The sequence below is a fragment of the Nasonia vitripennis genome, chromosome 1 (assembly GCF_009193385.2).
Source record: "Nasonia vitripennis strain AsymCx chromosome 1, Nvit_psr_1.1, whole genome shotgun sequence".
NCBI classification, from domain to species: domain Eukaryota; kingdom Metazoa; phylum Arthropoda; class Insecta; order Hymenoptera; family Pteromalidae; genus Nasonia; species Nasonia vitripennis.
Genome location: NC_045757.1, coordinates 4,777,511 through 4,796,627, shown reverse-complemented (window position 1 = coordinate 4,796,627; position 19,117 = coordinate 4,777,511). Strand labels below are relative to the sequence as shown.

At 38.7% G+C, this 19,117-nt stretch overlaps 5 protein-coding genes across 6 annotated transcripts; all 5 read left to right on the top strand.

Annotated features, from left to right (window-relative positions):
• The first annotated feature begins 3,506 nt into the window (after positions 1 to 3,506).
• On the top strand, positions 3,507 to 5,529 carry LOC107980534. Its single transcript, XM_016981415.3, has 2 exons — positions 3,507 to 3,604; positions 4,171 to 5,529. The coding sequence occupies exon 2, from the start codon at positions 4,191 to 4,193 to the stop codon at positions 5,352 to 5,354; it is 1,164 nt and encodes a 387-aa protein (XP_016836904.1). The 5' UTR covers positions 3,507 to 3,604; positions 4,171 to 4,190; the 3' UTR covers positions 5,355 to 5,529.
• A 185-nt stretch (positions 5,530 to 5,714) lies between these two features.
• Positions 5,715 to 7,645, top strand: LOC107980538. Its single transcript, XM_016981418.3, has 2 exons — positions 5,715 to 6,457; positions 6,529 to 7,645. The coding sequence occupies exons 1-2, from the start codon at positions 5,869 to 5,871 to the stop codon at positions 7,149 to 7,151; spliced, it is 1,212 nt and encodes a 403-aa protein (XP_016836907.1). The 5' UTR covers positions 5,715 to 5,868; the 3' UTR covers positions 7,152 to 7,645.
• Positions 7,646 to 7,753: 108 nt separating this feature from the next.
• On the top strand, positions 7,754 to 10,262 carry LOC100118159. Of its 2 annotated transcripts, none has more exons than XM_001602151.6 (3): positions 7,754 to 7,863; positions 8,355 to 9,139; positions 9,220 to 10,262. In XM_001602151.6, the coding sequence occupies exons 2-3, from the start codon at positions 8,393 to 8,395 to the stop codon at positions 9,697 to 9,699; spliced, it is 1,227 nt and encodes a 408-aa protein (XP_001602201.1). In that variant the 5' UTR covers positions 7,754 to 7,863; positions 8,355 to 8,392; the 3' UTR covers positions 9,700 to 10,262. The 2 variants fall into 2 exon arrangements, with proteins under 2 accessions (XP_001602201.1, XP_016845720.1); XM_016990231.3 differs by having other exon boundaries at positions 7,765 to 7,867.
• Positions 10,263 to 11,874: 1,612 nt separating this feature from the next.
• Positions 11,875 to 13,605, top strand: LOC107982209. The gene is made up of 2 exons (XM_016990229.2): positions 11,875 to 11,999; positions 12,210 to 13,605. Exon 2 carries the CDS (start codon positions 12,231 to 12,233, stop codon positions 13,467 to 13,469), a length of 1,239 nt encoding a protein of 412 aa, XP_016845718.1. The 5' UTR covers positions 11,875 to 11,999; positions 12,210 to 12,230; the 3' UTR covers positions 13,470 to 13,605.
• Positions 13,606 to 15,519: 1,914 nt separating this feature from the next.
• Positions 15,520 to 17,784, top strand: LOC116415969. The gene is made up of 2 exons (XM_031921973.2): positions 15,520 to 15,999; positions 16,138 to 17,784. The coding sequence occupies exon 2, from the start codon at positions 16,163 to 16,165 to the stop codon at positions 17,372 to 17,374; it is 1,212 nt and encodes a 403-aa protein (XP_031777833.1). The 5' UTR covers positions 15,520 to 15,999; positions 16,138 to 16,162; the 3' UTR covers positions 17,375 to 17,784.
• The last annotated feature ends 1,333 nt before the right edge of the window (positions 17,785 to 19,117 follow it).

The window sequence follows — 19,117 nt, the reverse complement described above, 5'->3', positions numbered from 1 at the left end:
AGACTCACTTTCGCCCTAGTAGAGGCCGAGCCTCAATTTCACTGAATAGCTAGTTTCTCTACCGCCGGTGATGAGTCGCGAGAGGCTGATGGTTTTCCCTTTTTTCTCGGCGCTTCTTGTAACGATTCGTAATTTTAAGTATTTGGTAGAAATGATCCACGACCACACAACTCCGAAAGTCGCCGTCAACGACTGCATCGAAAGATTGTCTCCTGCAAAAGTGAATGCTTAGTTCAATCCTCGATTTCGGAATCCATCTCATTCCGAAGTTAACTCGGGAAACGCGAAACTCCCTTCAGTTGTCAAGCAGCTCGGCTTCTCGTGAACTGCTCAAGCTCTTTCTATACATATATATATACACATACACACACGGAAGAAAAACGTCATCGGCAAACAATCTCCTCTTGTCTCTCTCCTTCTCCACAGTCTCGCGAGTCTCGGCGTTTTCCTCACCCTTTCGCGACGACGCCCTTTTTTCCGTAAACACACACACACACATTGCCGCGTTTCTCGTTTATAACGCCCAGCCTTTTTCCTCGTTTTTATTTTCCGCTCTACTCTCTCTCTCGAGTGTCTCTACGGCTTCTCTCGCTCTCTCGCTGCTACGAGCGCGTATGTGCGGGAGCGCCAGTCGACGCTTTGTTAGGCTGCGCTTGTTTGCTTTTTACATCGCGCAAGAGCAGCCCTACGCTATGATTTGCCATCGGGAATTTTCCGCGACGGGGTTTCGCCGCTCGCTGCGCGATGCTCTATTTTCCGCTGCTCGCAGAAAGTTCGCCGAGTAGAGTGGCTGTCGCGCGGGTCGAGCTGCAGCTCTTTCCGAGTTGGGATCGTTTATATTTTGTTGGGATCTTGTTAGATGGAGGAGCGGGAAATTTGACACTCGGCGATCGATCTGAATTTAGTGAAAATAATAATTTTTGGAAGTTCGCAACATTACCACGATAATTTTCTGTTACCTTGGCTGTTTGACTTGGTTGTTCAATTATATGTACTGCACCGCCGGAAAAATCCCGGGCTCTAGTTCCTCGGCAAAGTTAGAATCCCATAATTGACCCGTTCCTCCCCTTCGTCCCTCCGACAAAAAGCTCATCGCGCTCGCGCCAGAGAGCTTGCAATAAAAAAGCTCTCTTCCTCTTTCATTATGCACCCGTCTGTGAAGACGTCGAAAAAATTCCGTTCTCCACTGCACACACACACACATACTGGCTGTTTAATCAATGAATACGTAATCCAAAGGGGGGTGGCGGTGAGGCTGCGCCGCGCGCGCACGTGTTATACGTGACTTTATTCTGTGAAAATACGAGAGTCGACGCGGGGGTGAGAGAGAGAGAGAGAGAGAGAGAGAGCACGAGAGCTAGTGTGTACATATGCGTGAGTTTATATAATAACGTTGCAGCGCGTGTGTTTACGCGGTTTCGCGGCCGCGATAACTTCCTTTTCTCTACTCTCGCGAAAGCTCGGTGTACACGGGAGAGACAGGCCTCTAATTCATGCATGCGCATATAGCGTGCGTTTGAAATGCGGCCGAGCAGGCGACTTTTATTTTGTCGCGCCCGCACGCGGCGATATTGCTGCGACGTGATTTTTATTTTTCATTTTTGTGTATAACGGCGCTCCGCGGACGGGATGAATTTTTTATTGAATGTTCTTGTCGATATTGCGATGATTTAAAGCGAACTTTTTTTTTCATTCATCTCTGCAGCCGACGAAAATTCCTTTGTAATCGATCGCCGAAGTCGCTTAAAAACAGGTGTATCCAAAAATTGTTTAAATGTAGCGGACGTTACAAATCCAGAGAAAGCACATCGAACACCAGCAGTACGAAACGGCGGCGATCAATCTCAAAGCCGAGCTTGCGAACATTCCCTTTAATAGCGGGCTTTCTCTCGACTTTTTCACGAATTCCACACATCCGACGATGTAACAATGCAGTCACGCGCGAGTCTAACGTGCTTTATTTATGTATACACGGGATCTGCGATAGTAACGCTGATGTAACGTATGCGTCTGAAGCGAAAGGTTGGAGCGAGCTTTTGGAAAATTGGAAATTGCCGCTCGCGAAAAATTCAGAGGGCTTTGATTTACTCGACGTTCTGTTCTGTCGGCCTTCGTGCGATATGACAATTGAATACTGGGGGTGATTAACATTTTTCGTTTGCTCGATCGCTGAAACTTTGTAATACACATTACGCCGACGAAGCCACGATGTAAATATCGCCTATTTGTAAGCGATTGTTAGGAAAGTTTAAAGCGCGCGCGCATAGTCTCGAGGGCAACTCCGCGCCTGTCGCGCGCTACGTTACACTTGAATTATCTCGCTTGTCTCGAAGGAACTTCGAGGAAACTCGCCGAGGACTTACAAACACTTTACATTCTACTGACTAAGTGTGTCGCGCCAACTTACTTGCCGACGTTGGTATAGTTTCCGCAAAAATTTCGCGGTTCCATGCATTTTTGCGCGACTTTTGCATCTCGCGACGTTATGAATTCGAGTTCGCGTATTTTTACATAAGACGATCGTTTTTACTGTGATGACTTTATGATGTAGACAATATATTTCCGAAAACTTGGCGTTAGAGGAAAAAATGTGAATGTTTTGGAAAATGGAATTGAAACCCTTAGTTGAACTACACCGTCCTCTCGACCGTACCGCAGTAAACTTCGAACTATCTCGGCCTTACTGTGTTCGTAGAGTATACGTTAGTTGTCTCCAGTATCGTTGAAAACAAGTCGCGCACGGATTGCCGCCTGCGGCCTGGACGAACTTCTGCGTCCAGCGTCGCCAGCCAGAACAGAAAATGGTGAGTTTCTGGGTATCAACAGAAGTACAATGCTTCGATTCCATCCTGTCATCAATTTGAACATTTTCTTCCACAAGACCAACAAGACGAATAAATTCGGATACAGTCACAAACAAATGATATTCGCACATTCCCACAAGCTGACGCATCGATGAAATTTCCCTATCACACACGCTTTTTAACGTCAGCCCACCTGTTCAACCCAGTTTCGACACGCTTGAATTTACCACGCGTAAAATGGAATCGCGAAGTTGTTGCACAACTCGATAGACCGCTGGGTTACCACGTGGATAAAGATGCGCTAGTGGTAAACCTTCGAAGCCGGTCGAACTGTCGCGGCGCCGCCGCCAAGTTTCGGGACTGGTTTCCTTGGTTACGATGACAGAGTGATGGTCCCGGCGCTGTTTTTGCGCATCAGTTGCCGAAAGAGCCGAGTAGCGATTTCGTCTGGTTGTGGGGAACTCGACATTCTATATTGTTTTGAAAAACGCGCATACTCAAACGATGAATTTCCATACGATATTATTTCAGATGTGGAAGAAACTTTTGTCTCTGCAAACATTACTAATGCGCGAACGACTACGGGTTTGATAACATTGAATTTGGTGGACGGTGTCGTCATAATTCGTCTCGAGTGATAAGTTCGTAAACTCTCCGCTATTTGACTAAATTTATAATGAATACACTCGAAGATAAAAGCTCGAATCATTCATAATCGTCGGAACGATCGAGTCGACAAAAAAATTTAACGCGTTTTCTCAGTCAGTGATACGAAGAGCGAGTGGTAAACATCGTGCGAGGTAGGCGTTTTATTATTAAGTATTTTTTTTTTAATTTCTATCATTTTAAACGAGTTTTCTACCGTCGATTCATTGGCGACGACTTTATTTTTGCACTTCGCGATTGCGTCACGCGAATACACATTGTAAAACGAGACAATATTGATTACAATCTCGGTGTTATAACATAATAGGATTTAAACGGAAAATAAATTGAAATTGCAATTAAAATCAAATATTTCATCGAGTGCGTTGGTTGCAAGAGGAAAATGAAATAATATTTGCTTAATTATAATAAACACAATCGCGTGTGCTGGCTTTTTATCGCTATAAATCGATGAACTTATTATTGGAAAGTGAAAGTCGTAATTCAATCGAACAAAAATTATACATTGTTTTTTTCATAATGAATTACTTCTTCGTCCGACGTGTGGCCTACATATTCTGTAAGACTGTCTTTGCTTACGTACGGTGTTGAGCAAAAAAACTAAGGTCACCTAAATAATGTTATCACACTTTTTTACGCAAACCCTGGGTAGACAAAAAAGCATTTTGGATATTATTTTGAATTTGCTATTTTATTCCAGATTTGTATAACTCAAGACACATGACAATGTTAAGAACGCAGTTTTTGTTCTTAATTATCTTACTGGGCAACTCTTACCTGGAAGCCACTGTAATGACAACGCAGACTTCTTTCGACTATAGTTTACCATGGGACATCCGTGACTACCACGGCATGCACATTTCCATCCCCGTAAGGTCCAAGAATGACAAAATTGTCTTCGTCACCGGTAGTGAAGACTCCATACGTAAACTCCGGCTTGATTCTGTAGATCCTGCAAATCCTAAGAGCTTCCATAGCTGCATCATTCCAAGGAAACTAAAATACAATTCTGAGAGCAGACGCGAGGCAACAAGTCTGGGCAATGGCAAGGTCATATTCACGATGCTAAATAATCAAATGTCGCGAACCAGTCCAATTTCAGCTGCGCTAAACGTCGAATGGAGACTTCACATCATCGATCCCTTCACCTGTGATCACACGGATCTGGTCGTGGCCACCACCGGCGAGAACTTGATCGGCGTTCTACCGTACGAAGACAGCTTCGACGTTTTACTTAAAGATATGAAATCTTCCAAAAGAACTAGGGTGGTGAGATACAGCGAGAACGGAGAGATCGACCAAACCTTCTCTGCAGTCATCCCCGACGAGCATTTCCTCCGGGTGAAGATGATCAAGGAACATGATCCTTCTGCTGGATACTACTACATTACACCTCTAAGGCGCGAAGGTTCCTCGACCCTTAAAATACTGAACTCCAACTTTGAGGTGATCCATAGCTTTGAATTCAAGCACTCTAGATACACGGGTTACGACCATGATGCCTACAGTCTGGAACACGGAAGGTTTACCGTCTGTTACTTCGATCAAGAGAATAGAAAAAGTCTACGCTGTTTAACTTTGGATGAAGAGTTTAAAGGTCAACCAGCAGAAGTGGCCATCACCTATGACCACGAAATTTACCATGTGTTTGTGAAAATCTTACCACGAGGTGGCTTCCATGTGCTTCACGCCAAAAATAATGGAAACCATAGTGACACTGTATATCTGCAACACGTGACCAAGGATGGACAAGTAGGGGAATCCGTGGAATTAGGGATTGTGCCTAGAGGAATTCACGAGGTTTACTATTTTGAGATGAAAGATGGATCGCAATGCATCTCTATCTCATCGATTGACTCTATAATGACCAAGTACATTGTGTAGAATGTTGTATGTGATTTTTTCCATCAAAAGTTAAATAAAGTTATTAGAAATGTAAATGGGGGATTTATCTATGTTACTAAAATATTTTAGCTATAACTTCCTACTAGGTGTTATATTGATTGCTACATCGCGTAGATGATAGATATAGTATTTCAGCAATCAAACCTCCAATTTCTTGCGTACAGGCCAAGTCCGACGATAAATATTCAGACTGTTCTTGTTCGTCGATAACGTCAAACGTCAAGAAATTTGTTGTGCTCCTTTCGAAGCAGAGAGTGAACATAACAGTCATTTGTTTGAATAAGAGTAAGTATAACGTCAATTCACTTATTGTTCACTTTAAAACATGAGCAGTTTTTCTAGTTATTCTAAATTTTTCCTCTATATTTTAAATAAAATTAACCATTAAGTAAAATTATCGTATTGCACGTGACTTATGATTTGTTTTTAAACTCCATAAAAATTTAATACACATATTTCCATTGCAGATAATACTAAAGTTCAATTTCCAACAATGACAGTCTTTCAAGCTCTGCTAATTGCACTAAGCCTCTTGCACGTTCGTGCTTATGTTTTATTTACCATCGAAGACCCTAAACACAAGCACAACGTCACCGAAGACTGGAAAATCGTTCGTCACATCCACATGTCACATCCTCTGGTTGTCAAGGTCAAGGATAGCCTTGTTCACATTCTGGATTCGAAGGATAACATGGACCACGCTATACAGTTCGAATCCGAGGACTTCGACACCTGTAGAGTACCTCTAAACTTAGCCCATCCTATGAGGTATCCACGACGAGCCACTAGTCTCGGCAACGGGAAGGTCGTCGTCTGGCTGCTTAACTATCGGCTGACGGCCTACAAGCACGTGGCCGAGTGGAGATTCGTCGTAGTGGAGCCTTGGAGCTGTACTTATCGGAAATTCGAGATAGCAGACGTAGATCCCTTTCCAGTTGATGTCGTCGACGTAATCGGCTACGAAGATACGCTGGATGTACTCATTAGACCCTTGCGAAACGACGAGTCGAATAACACTTACGTTTACAGGTACAACGAGAATGGTGAACCGGTGTCGTCAGTGATTGGGTCTGTCATTCCAGGTAAGATTACCAAATTTTGTCAGAATTAACAAGTTTTTTTACATGCAAAAATTTTTTTTTTTTATTATTAGATACTGATTCTTATCCGTTCTACCAACCCGACACAATACGATTATATCCCTTAAAGGAACATGACCGTACAGAAGGTTTCTTCTACGTCCAAGTTAAACCAGAAACCAACACGACTGCCTTGAAACGCCTGAACTCCAACTTTGAGGTTATGTTCAATACCACATTGCAGCACTCAACATTTCGCGGCTTCGGCACGGACGACTACTCGGTATCGCACCACGGCTTCACTACTTGCCACTCGAGGGAGGAAAATAATTTCCGCTTTCTTCACTGTATACTTCTAAACGATAAACTGAAACAGAAGACAAACGTTACGTTGAGTCATGACAACTACTCAGACTTTTTTGAGAACATAGCGCACTTGGTCACGAAAAACTTGTCAGGAAATGAGGGTGTGCTGCTGACTTTTGCTGTAAGGATAAATCATCAACCAAAAACGCCGATTTACGTGCAGAAAATTAATAACGACGGGCGAGTTAGTGAACCAAAACAAATAGGCAAAGTCTATTGTGAAATCTATGATTTGAAGACTTTTGAAATGAGTGACGATACGTATTGTATTGCTATTAGTTGCGTCGAGACGCTTCATACGAGATGTATAAATTTAAAAGATTATTCTTAAATAACGAATATTATTAAAAAAATTGTATGTTTTGATCAGTATAAGTTATTTTATTGGAATTATAAATAATTATCACGTTGTTTATAAGGAATCCATCGTAAATTGACAAATATATCAATACATATTCATTTTTAATTCCTTTTTTACTACTGCCCGAATCCAGCAGTAGACGGCGAAGTATAAACGAATAACCAGTAAAAGTGACGATACAGCTTCTTTGAAAAAAAAATTATTTACTATGATTCTACGAGAATGCTCATTTAAAGAGATTTTCGAATTAAAAATAACTGACAAACACGACTGCAATCCTTACACATCCAATGTACTGCCATCTCTCCTCAAAACATAATTACGGCTTGGATATTAAATTGAATGAGATCAACTTACTCTCCTATTGGGTCCAAGAAGTAGTTTGTTAAACTAAATACATCTTATTTGCACGCGTATACACTATACGTCCAGCAGTACTTAAGCCGACACATCTCTTAACTGAGTAATAATCTACGCCGGCAATGAAAGCATTACGAAAATTGGCCAACCTGCCAGAGTGCCAAATTTTATGGCAATTATAAAGTGGATACAGTCGGCATCAGCCTTGGCTAGATTGGTAGCCGTATTATCGCGTGCATATAAATTCCAGCGCAAAGGGGGAACTGGATAGTTCGAGCGTAGCTGCGGTCCGAGACGGCCGACTTGTTCTTCTCTCTGTGGAGTAGGTATACTTATGTTGCATAGCATTTAAAGATACGTTTATTCACTTAACTACTAAGAGCTGTATTTTCCAAGTATCTTCTGGAAATTCCGATATACTCATATCTTAACTATTAATTTTATCTGTTGTGTGCTGGTTAGTATAACCAGCAGAAGTTGTTTAGAGTACATGGATTTATATTGTCAAGTGATAAAACTGATGAGTAGGGATTTCACAAATAATATAATATAGCAATTTATTATTCCTTGTAAAATTCAAAAATTTTCTGGAACTTATATGAACTGTACATTAGAGTAAATGTGTATAATCGGGGAGATAGTACGCAAAAGCGATAATTTTTTGCCTACGCGTTCTCTTTCAGATAATTGATTGTCATCAAAATTATGAAATAAACATTTAATAATCTTTATGACGCTTTGAATCTTCGAAAGAAAAAAAAGTATAAATAATATGCAACAAAAACCTCAAACTTTATTTTTACTTTGTTTTAGGGGAATTATTTGATATTTAATCATAGAACATCAGCAACATGTTCATTCGCGGAAACATTCTTGTCTATGCGCTGTTTTGCATATCGGCCCTGACAGCGAAATTCGTCTTAAAAAGTCCGGCTTTCACCAGGGAGTCATCCGTAGTAACCTACAATCCCGCAGTTCTAAGGCTCAATAGCCACCTCGTGACTGTGACAATAAGTAATTCTACTATCAATGTAACCTCCACCGATACCTCGTTCAAACCCTGTCAAATCGCCATCAACCCCGAAGACGACCATGTAAATACCAGAATACAAGCTCGAGCATTGGGTAATGGAAAGATCATCGTCTGGGGTTACAATGTACCTGCCGAAGTCCCGAAAGCTCACAAGGTGGTTAGTTACGTTATATTCATGGTTGACCCACAGAGCTGCACCGCACAGCGTGTAGCCAGAGTTCAGGATAATATACCCAACAGCTGGTCAGGATACGAAGGATACGTGGTCCCATATCAAGACACCTTCGACGTTTTCTTTAGGACACAGAAAACGTGCTCGCCTTGCCGTTTTAACGTCAGAGGAGAGAAGATCGAAGTACCTCATCAGCTGAAGGCTGAGTCGGATGAGGACAGAAACTTATTCATAGACACGGTAAAAGAAAATGATCCCTCACAGGGTTATTTCTACTCTTACCAATACAAAAACCTGACGGGAAGCATGAATGAGTTGACGGAAAAATTCGAACCAGTGGGAATATGGGAAGGACTGATAGGCCACCGAGTAGAATCATTCTCCACTGCAAAGGTGAGCATAATATTATTTTAAGTACAGTTTGCGTTCAGAAACTTACAATTTTGCAACGTATTTTTTAATGTTCTTGGCAGGGATACAGAACCGCCTGTCTGGTCGATGACCCGCCGTTAACCATCTACGGAGGCATCTACTACAGAGCTCCGTTCTGCAGCGTATTCAACACGAAAGAAAAGAAGCTAGTGGCCTCCTCCTTGATGAACCATCCGGACAACGACTACCTTACGCGTACAATGACCACAACATTTAAGAGTGGTAATGCAATAGTAGCTTTGGCTCAAATATACCCGGCACCGAAACCTGTTGAGATCGAAATACAAGTACTCAAACCAGCTGCTCCGGGTCGTACGGAATTGGACAGACTGCTGCACGACGATGAAGTCAGTGAACCTATCAAGTTTCAAGAGATCTCTGGTAACTATCCCTTCGAAATGTATGGAATTTTATTAGAACAGGAGTATTGTCTCGTTACGAGCGAGACGAAGAAAGAAGGAGAAGAGTATAATAAGCCGGAGGTGAAACTTACTGTCAAGTGTATGGCATCACATTTATAAATTCCAAGAAATGAATAAAAACATGACCACGAGTCATATGCATTAAAATGTCAGAATGTTAAGCATTGTATAAAGTGCGAGTTACAATTTCGTTATTCACATTGACGGATTGAACCAAATTTGTATCTTAGAATTTTTTTTCAACTACAAAATATCTGTATGTAAAAGCACGAAGTCGACCAGTTTTTACCAGCACAGATTTTTCAACTTATTTGTATGAATTCTTTACTACTAACCGATGAGTCTCTTAGTTTTATGTTTTTCGGGATTTACCACCACCTCTTATCCAACTTTAACAACAATCTTTATCACTACAAAATTATATTAATGAAAATAATATTGGAATATCCAATGGTAACGCAGTAGCTTGAGTTGTCAATATAATAGGGCATCAGTGAAGCTCCGATCATCAGTGAATTCGGATCTTTATTGTGAGTAGGAGCTTCGTTGTAAGTAATTGTTTTTAGTACTCAGTATATTTGTACTCGACGATTTTTGATTTGAGAATATTGTAGTAAAAAGATAACATCAAAATAAAATTAAAAAATTTCTTATTCCACAAATTTATTAATAGCTTGACTTACAATGAAAAAACAACGATTAAATCTAATTGTTTGTTGGATACTATTTTGCTTAAGTCAGAAAATCCAAGCATTAAAAATTTACGAAGAATGGACAGCTCGCTATATATATATATATATATATATATATATATATATATATATATAAACCTGAAATCGTAAAAGTGAATAACAATCTTCTTGCAATTGTAAAATACAATGGTAATATCACCGTGAGTTCCGTCAACAACGATAATGCATACAAGAATTGCACGATCTCGGTTTTTCCGAAAAACGTACTAAGCGGCGGAATCAAAGCTGTAACTTTAGGAAATGGTAAGCTTGTCATCGTCACTACCGCCTTACGACTTAGACCACGTATCGACATGTTTGACCAGTTCGTTATTGTTGATCCACGAGACTGTACATCTAGCAAAACTGAAGAGATAGCTTTCATGTGGTATCGTACCCTTCAATCTTTAGTCCCTTACTACGATAGCTTCGACGTTTTTTATTCATTCATGCCAACTGTAAACTATACTGGAGTACCTAAAATGCCTCTTCGCTACAGTGACCTGGGCGAGTCGATCAAATTAAATTATTCTTTGGGTTTTCAAAACGAAATTCGAAACGTGGATATCCAGACTATTAAACCTTATGATCCATCTGAAGGGTACCTCTGTGTATTGGATAATGGAAAGACTCACGTCAAATTTTTGTATCCCCAGTTTGAAACTATGAAACAATTTGAGATTGAAAAGCCTGCCTTAGTACATGTGGACCACAATCGCCTCAGTATTTGCTATAATATATCTGCTAAAAGTGAAGAGAATATAACTTGTTCATTTTATGAAACTCACGCACATACAGATAACATTCGTATAAATAAGTTTGGAGCTACTGGCGACCGCTACTTCATCAGGACTTCTATTATAAGTCTACCAAAATTTGAAGGTTTCTTTGGTCAAATTCGTCCATATACAGTAAGCAATCGTAAGGGATATTTTACAGACTTTCGCGTGCAGCACATCGATGCCGAAGGAAATGTACAAGACGTTATGATCAAAACTCTTTCAAATTTTTACTATGATGTTCAAGGAATTATCATGGATGCTAAAAAAGCCACTAGTGAAACTACGATTAGGGGCACGTGTTTCGAGTTGTAGGTCATTATTGAAACACATGAGCTTCTTGCTTAAAAGTAATCCAATAATTGATGTATAATTATGTAAAGCGTATTGAATTATTTCTAAAGCCATTTTTATCCACTTTTTGTAAAATAATAATTTTGTAAAAAAGTACAAGAAATTATAACAATCTGAACACCAATATAGAAATAAATAGTGTCACGACGTTAAAGCTTCGTCTGCTTCTCAAACTCGCCTTTGTAGCGCTACCGCGCCACTTGATCTAATCTTTTACCATAATCTTTTTAAAAATATAGCGTCTGATTTTTGAGGAAATGATTAAATACAGATTAATATAATATATTATGTACAATTATTTTTGTTATAAAAATATTAGTGTTTTTATTTCATCATATAAAAATTATTTTAATTTTTTAATTGTCAGTTTTAATTAATCTTTCACTGTAAGTAATCTCTCCTATTTATAAATATGAATTTAATGATGATTAATCAGTGTAGCTTAAGTAACCGTCGAAGAAAGACATCGGGGAAATTCTCATCGTTTTTAGATAGTTACTCATCTTAAGGCGTTTCTTCGATATATACCAAAAACGTAAATAAAATTCTGTTCAATTTCAATTGATTTTTATGTATATGTATTACAATGATCTTATGAAGCTAAAATGTTATTGCAGTATGTAAATTCATTAATTGTTCATTAGGAATATAAGTCATTATGCACAGAACATATGTTTTAAATTATAACTAATTTTGACATAATGAGTAAAATATAATAGAATGAATCTAAATTTAAATCTTCCAGGAGGTTTAAGTTGCAGGCAATATGTCGAAACTAAAATCGAGCCTTATCGTTTGCACAATCTTGTTCTGTTATATTCTGGAATCTTATGGCTTTAACTCTACGAATTTTACTAGACAATGGACAAACGACTATATATACACTCCCGAAATCATCAACGTGAATGGTCATCTTCTAGCTATTGGCTTGCAAAACAATTCGGTGAACATAACCTCAACGTTTGGCGAAGTAAACTCTTTAATTTGCAAACTTTCACTCCAACCAGGTGAGACAGCTAGCGACAAGATCAGGGCCCATGCATTAGGCAATGGTAAGATAACCGTTCATACATCCGTACTGATAAAAAAAAAAGTAGCAGAATCCAAATTAAACGATGTAGTGTGGGACTTATTCATCATACTCGAACCACGTAATTGTTCGAGCCTCAAGACAGTTGAGGTGTATCATGGCTGGGATCGTGACTGGGTTGCACTAGTACCTTACCAAAGCAGCTTTGATCTTTTTTATCACAAGAAGCCAAACAAACAGACCGTAACATTTCAGTCTCCCCAGCGCTTCAACGATCTCGGCGAGTCCATCAAAATAGACTATTCCCTGGGCTTAGAGAGTAAAATTACGGGATTGAAGATCCAAACTATAAAGCCTTATGATGCATCTGAAGGTTACGTCAGTTTCATGAATTCGACTATCAGCTTTTATAACTCAAGATTCAAAACAATAAAGACAGTCAACATTGTGAATCCTGTTCACACCATCTCTGGAGCTCATGGTAAGGTCATCTACTGCTACATCAAGTATCCGCCAAAGACAAAAACATCATCGGATACAAACAAGTTTGATTTCAACAGCAATACAGATATAAAAAAAGAAGAAAAAGAGTACGTAGTCTGTGAACTTCTCGATGCTGATCTGAAACCTAAAGCTTCGGTTGGGATGCACAAACTCGAAGATAAGCGCGTGTACGAGGTCATCGTCTATAGTTTACCCGCTGGTGGAGCACTCGTTGCCACAACCCACAGAGGTCTACGAAGTTCAAGAGGCCACGCCATGGAATTCTATTTACAACGAATTAACCCAGATGGTAGCACGCGAGAACCTGTTCAAATATCTGAGCACTTTATATTTTATCACCAGATGCGGCTGATTGCACTAGATAATGGAGAGTTTTGTTTGGTCGACGGGGGTGAAATGGAAACCTTCAAGGCTTTCACAAGTTTAAAGAACAGCATGTGGATTAATTGCGTTGACGTTACTACTTTGTAAGAGCCTCAAAGCTTTGAGAAAAACTGAATAATGATAATTGATTTATCAATAATGATGCACAATTTGTATTATTTGTATTGAATGTAAAAAATAAAATAGTCGACAATATAAAAGTTAAACGATTATTATTCTGTTAAATATTTTACGAAATTTACTATGGCAAAAATTTGTCCTTTACGTTTTGAACTTAAAAATAAAATAAAGTGATGTATAAATGAACAATAAAACCTTTTTTTTAGATCAGATACTTCAAGCTCAATATGGTCTTTGCAGAAATTTTAAGTTCTCTTTATTGCGAAAAATAAAACCAGCTCTTATTCAAATTCTGTAAATCTCAACGCGCTTAGTCTCTGTCATATTCCGCAGCCGCTAGATGACACGCTTATTTTGTCACATGTTTACTGGACCACTAACTGAAAAGACAGATCCGAACAACTACTTGACTCGACCACCGCACTGTTTAGTGGCGTCGCCGCCAGAAGTTATCTCATTTTGTGTATAGTGTGCACGTCCGGGTGCTTGTGAATTTCCTACACGAATATTTATCTATATTTACGTACGTATAACATAACATTATTTATTGAAGATTTCTGCCAAAATACTTTATTTCCATATCTTATGAAACGAAATTCTATTATAAAATAAATATAAACTTACCGTATTCATACTATCGATGATTTATAAAAAAATCAATAAACTTTGCTTCACAGAAATCAGTGAATCCCACCCATTGCCATGTGGAAGCTTGCGCCAACTGCTATTATTCTCTCGGTCCTATTCTGCTTCATTCAGTGTCAAGCGCCACGAGATTATGTTGACGCAACGAGTTCCGTCAAATCGTACGAAGCCAAGTACAGCGATAAATTGGAACCACAAATTCTTACAATGAAGAACCGCATCTATACCGTTATTCTAGACTTCTATTCTATCAACCTTACGTCTATCGACAGTGGCGATGATCAACCGCATCAGGTTTTAAACTGTAAGCTCTTGACGCCCGAAGCATTTACGTTTACGAATTCAGAAAATAAAGTCGCGGCTCTCGGTAATGGTAGAATAGTTCTCGTTACGCACGACAAAGAACAGCTCGATGAATCGTACAGGTTTCATATTATCATCGATCCTTTTAATTGTTCGAGCCAAAAAATAGTGAAAGTGCCTTGCCAACGTTTGGATGCACATTTACTTGCCCTGATTCCCTATCAAGACAGCTATGACGTCATACTGAACTTCAGATTTTCACAAATAAATAATACCGTTTATCCAAAGAACCCTCAAAGTTTTAACGACAAGGGGGAACAAATACAATTGGACTACTCCCTCAAATGCGACCCGAAACTGCAGGGTGGTCAGAACGTTTATTCAAGATCAATACGATCAAACCTTTCGATGCCTCTGAAGGCTATTACTGCACCTACTACACCAACGACAAGGGCATTGTTCTACAACGCCAGAATTCACGATTCGAAACGGTGAAAGAGATCAGTTTCTATGATATTGCGAGTATTGACAGCTTTCTTGTATCGACGACTCAGGGACATATTAATTACTGTTCATTTGCAGAAAAAACCACCTGTAAGCTTCTAAACGCTGACCTTGAAGTACACGCTTCAATCGAACTTCCGAAATTGAATGTCTCAAAAGACATGTTTGTGAAGGATCGTGAAGTGACAAATTTACCTAATCACCGAGGCTTGGTTATTTTACTTGCTTACAAGAGTAAACCAGAAGATTCCTTGAATTCAGTACACTTTTATCTGCAGCGAGTTGATCCTTGTGGATCTGCTCTTCCATATTATTGGAAAGTAGGGGATGTCCTCCTCCGTTACTACAATATTCATGGAATCGTGGATTCCAAAAGGGACTTTTGCTATCTAATACGTGCTAGAAACGCGATGACCTACTCGAACATTATTGATTTTCATACTCATTGCTTGGTGGATCTTTATGCTTATTGAATGCGCGAAAGCATGATTTGATGAGATTATTTATTCTTATTTTTAATAAAATCATTGTTATACAAATGTACTGTAAAGTTCTTTTTCTAAATATTTCCAGGTGGCACCATTAGAATTTTTAGAATAGTAAAAGCTAATCAGGGTACTCAATATATTTGATATTTTGTTGTTCCATTAAAAAAATTCAATTTGATTGTTATTAACTTGAAAATAATACGACCCTGTGAACACGTGACCAGATACAATTTTAACCGGTCCACTGGATTATGCTACTGCGTATGTCCCTAGTCGAATAATCGAAAGCTATGCTAGTAAGTTTGGCTGAATAAACGACGCTAATACACGAGATTCTGAGTTCGACACGGGAGAAATTCTTATCAAAAAAGTATACGAAAAATAAAAACAGCCGCTAGTTAATTATCTTCCACAGCCGCCTGACAACTCGCTTATTTATCATACGTTTACTTGACCACTATAGAGGCAGATCACTCGACCACTGGACTGATCCGCAGTATCGTCGCCAGAAGTGATCTCATTTTGTGAATAATATTCTGCCCAAGATTTATTTTGAGGTACGTATGACATCAACTTTTTTATTAAAAACTTGTTCTGAAATCCTTGACTTCCATTACCTTATAAAAAACATATTCTGTTGCCATATAAACTCTATCAACGATTTATAAAAACAATCATTTAACTTTACTTTGCAGAAATAAGTGAACCCCCCACGACGCAATGTGGAAGCTCGAGCCAGCTGTTATTATTTTCTCGGCGCTATTATGCTTAATTCGGTGCCAGGTGCCACAGGATTACGTCGACGCAACAAGTTCCGTCAAATCGTATACAGCCAAATACAATGATTCTGTTCCGAAAATCGTTACACTGAAGAACCGCATCTACACCGTTATTCTAGACTACCATACCATTAACTTAACGTCAATCGACAGTGGAAGTGATCAACCGCAACAGTTATTAAGCTGTAAGCTTTTGACGTCCGAAGCATTTACTTATTCCAATTTAGATAATGAGGTCGTAGGACTGGATAATGGTAAAATTGTTCTTGTAACACACGTGAAAAACAAACCCGAGGAATCGTACAGGTTTCATATCATTCTCGATCCTTTTGATTGTTCAAGTCAAAAAATAGTGAAAGTACCGTGTCAACGTTCGGACGCAGATTTACTTGTCCTGATACCTTATCAAGACACTTATGACGTCATAAAAAATTACATATTTTCACAAAAAAATGACACGATTTATCCAAAGAACCCTCAACGCTTCAACGACAAGGGAGAACAAATTGAATTGGACTACTCCCTCAAACCCGATCCGACTTCAATAGAGACTGCAGGTTGGTTTAAACATTTATTCAAAATCAATACGATCAAACCGTTTGATGCATCCAAGGGCTATTACTGCACCTACTACACCGATGGTAAAGGCACCGTTCTGCAACGCCTGAATTCAAGATTTGAAACAGTGAAGGAGATCAGTTTTCACAATACCAACCTTCACGTGTCCACGACTCAGGGGCACATTAATTACTGTTCCTTCAAAGAAAATATCACATGCAAGCTTTTGAACTCCGACCTTGAAGTACATGCTACGAGCGAGCTGCCAAAATTGAACAGTCCAAAAGGCGTGTACTTGGAGGATCGTCAAGTGATAAATTTGCCCAATCACCGAGGCTTCGTCGTTTTACTCGGTTACAAGACTGAACCAGTCAACTCATTGAAATCAGTAGACTTTTATTTGCAGCGAGTTGAGACTAGTGGATCTGCTCTTCCATATTATTGGAAAATAGGAAAAGCTCTTCTCTATCACTACGATCTTTATGGTATCGTGGATTCTGAAAGGGACTTCTGCTACGTAATACTTGCTGTAAATTGGATAAATGGCTCGAACGTTGATGTCCATAACCGTTGCTTGGATCTTTATGCTTATTGAATGTGACAGAACATGCTATTTTGAGATTGTTTATTTGTGATCTCAATAAAGTCATTAGGTGTAGAAATGCTACTCTCAAAACGATACCCAACATGTATAGATCAATGATTAATAAATAACTAGAACAAGTATTTCATTTATATTTGTGAATTTTTCACTTATCGAGATTTACATACAGACAACGACTTAAATCATACATACAGTTTATATATAAATACAGATTTTATCATGTGATCCGTAGTGGTTTCAAAAATTATCGAAGAGTTTGAAAATGATGAAACGCTTCATTAAATGATTAATGTAATTGATACTAGCATCTATAAATACTTATTCAGATGAAGCTCTAGAACGTTCTGAGCCTACGTAACAGAAAGTGTACAAGTTGTTAATAAATTATTACTATATATTTATCATGTTCGTAAAATATTGTTCGATAAAATAATAAACAGTATGAAATTTCACTTGTCAGCAAAAGTAATCCTTTGCTGAAAATTACATAAAATGCTAAAACATCAACGCTCACAACCGTTCATTATACCTATTTATTTACTAAATATACAGGAAAAAGATTAGCTTAAAGTATGACATTCTAAATCCAGCTTAGTGTAAATAATGAGATACGGATTTTGTAAGAGAGATTATATTTTTAGCTTATTTATGAACAAAATATCGATCAGTGACATCTGAGCAAATATTTTAATTGATCCGTGACGTAGTATTAGTCCATACTACTGTGATTTTTATTATTTGAGTAGATAACGCTACACGTAAAAATGTTTGCTAATAGTATTTGTGAAAGGCAATTTTATCAGTTTTTTTGTTAATCTTACCCCAAGCAATTATTGCCATGTAGTGCAAACACATGTTGGCCTACGTAAAAAAGGAGAAACCGATTATTGAACATGCAAACAGCAAATCTCTGTTATAATGCGATTTTTTTAATATATTTTAACCTTGGTATCTTTTCTGTTTTCAGAAATCTAAATTTCATTAGCGCGACAATGTGGAAACTAAGCACAAACTTTATTATTTTCTCAGCATTGTTTTGCTTGAGCCATTGTCAGATAGATTATCTTGATGTTTCAAATCATATAAAATCGTTCCAAGCCAAGTTTAAAAACCATCCTAAATTTGTTTCTATCAACAACCAAATTCATACAGCGACTTTAAAGAATGAACAAACCGATTCCGGCTTTACGCATCAGTTAATTTTAACTTCGATCGAAAATGATAGTAAACAGTAGCAAAAGGAAATGAGGGGCGAGCTCTTGCTGTTTGTACCTTCATCAACTCAAATCTTCAGCGCAATCGTTACGGTGCTGGGCAGTGGTAAACTCGTGATTGTCACAAAGAATCGACCTCTGAAAAGGACTTTACACTTTTTATTACCATTGATCCATTTGACTACTCAACTCAGAAGGCAGTCAAAGTAGAATCCGACAGTAAATATATGGACGTTATGGAAGTGATTCCGTACCACGACACTTATGATGTCTTTTACAAATACTACGTGTATGATGACGGCGCAAACTTGCCCAAAAATCCTCACCGCTATAACGATCAAGGACAGCATATCGAACTGGACTATTCTGTTGAAACTTATGCTAATATTTTCACCAATTTCCAGATCAATACAATCAAAGCTTTCGATGCTTCTGAAGGCTACTTACTATCTTACCTACTTTGACTATGCCAACAAAGACATTACCGTATTGCAGCGGCTGAACTCGCGATACGAGAAAG

What these genes read in the sequence shown, in the direction of transcription:
- LOC107980534 (XM_016981415.3), top strand. Translation starts at nt 4,191, where the DNA reads ATGACAATGTTAAGAACGCAGTTTTTGTTCTTAATTATCTTACTGGGC.
- LOC107980538 (XM_016981418.3), top strand. Translation starts at nt 5,869, where the DNA reads ATGACAGTCTTTCAAGCTCTGCTAATTGCACTAAGCCTCTTGCACGTT. An exon ending in GATTGGGTCTGTCATTCCAG is followed by an intron (nt 6,458 to 6,528) that starts GTAAGATTACCA and finishes TTTTATTATTAG; the next exon opens with ATACTGATTCTTATCCGTTC.
- LOC100118159 (XM_001602151.6), top strand. Translation starts at nt 8,393, where the DNA reads ATGTTCATTCGCGGAAACATTCTTGTCTATGCGCTGTTTTGCATATCG. An exon ending in AATCATTCTCCACTGCAAAG is followed by an intron (nt 9,140 to 9,219) that starts GTGAGCATAATA and finishes TGTTCTTGGCAG; the next exon opens with GGATACAGAACCGCCTGTCT.
- LOC107982209 (XM_016990229.2), top strand. Translation starts at nt 12,231, where the DNA reads ATGTCGAAACTAAAATCGAGCCTTATCGTTTGCACAATCTTGTTCTGT.
- LOC116415969 (XM_031921973.2), top strand. Translation starts at nt 16,163, where the DNA reads ATGTGGAAGCTCGAGCCAGCTGTTATTATTTTCTCGGCGCTATTATGC.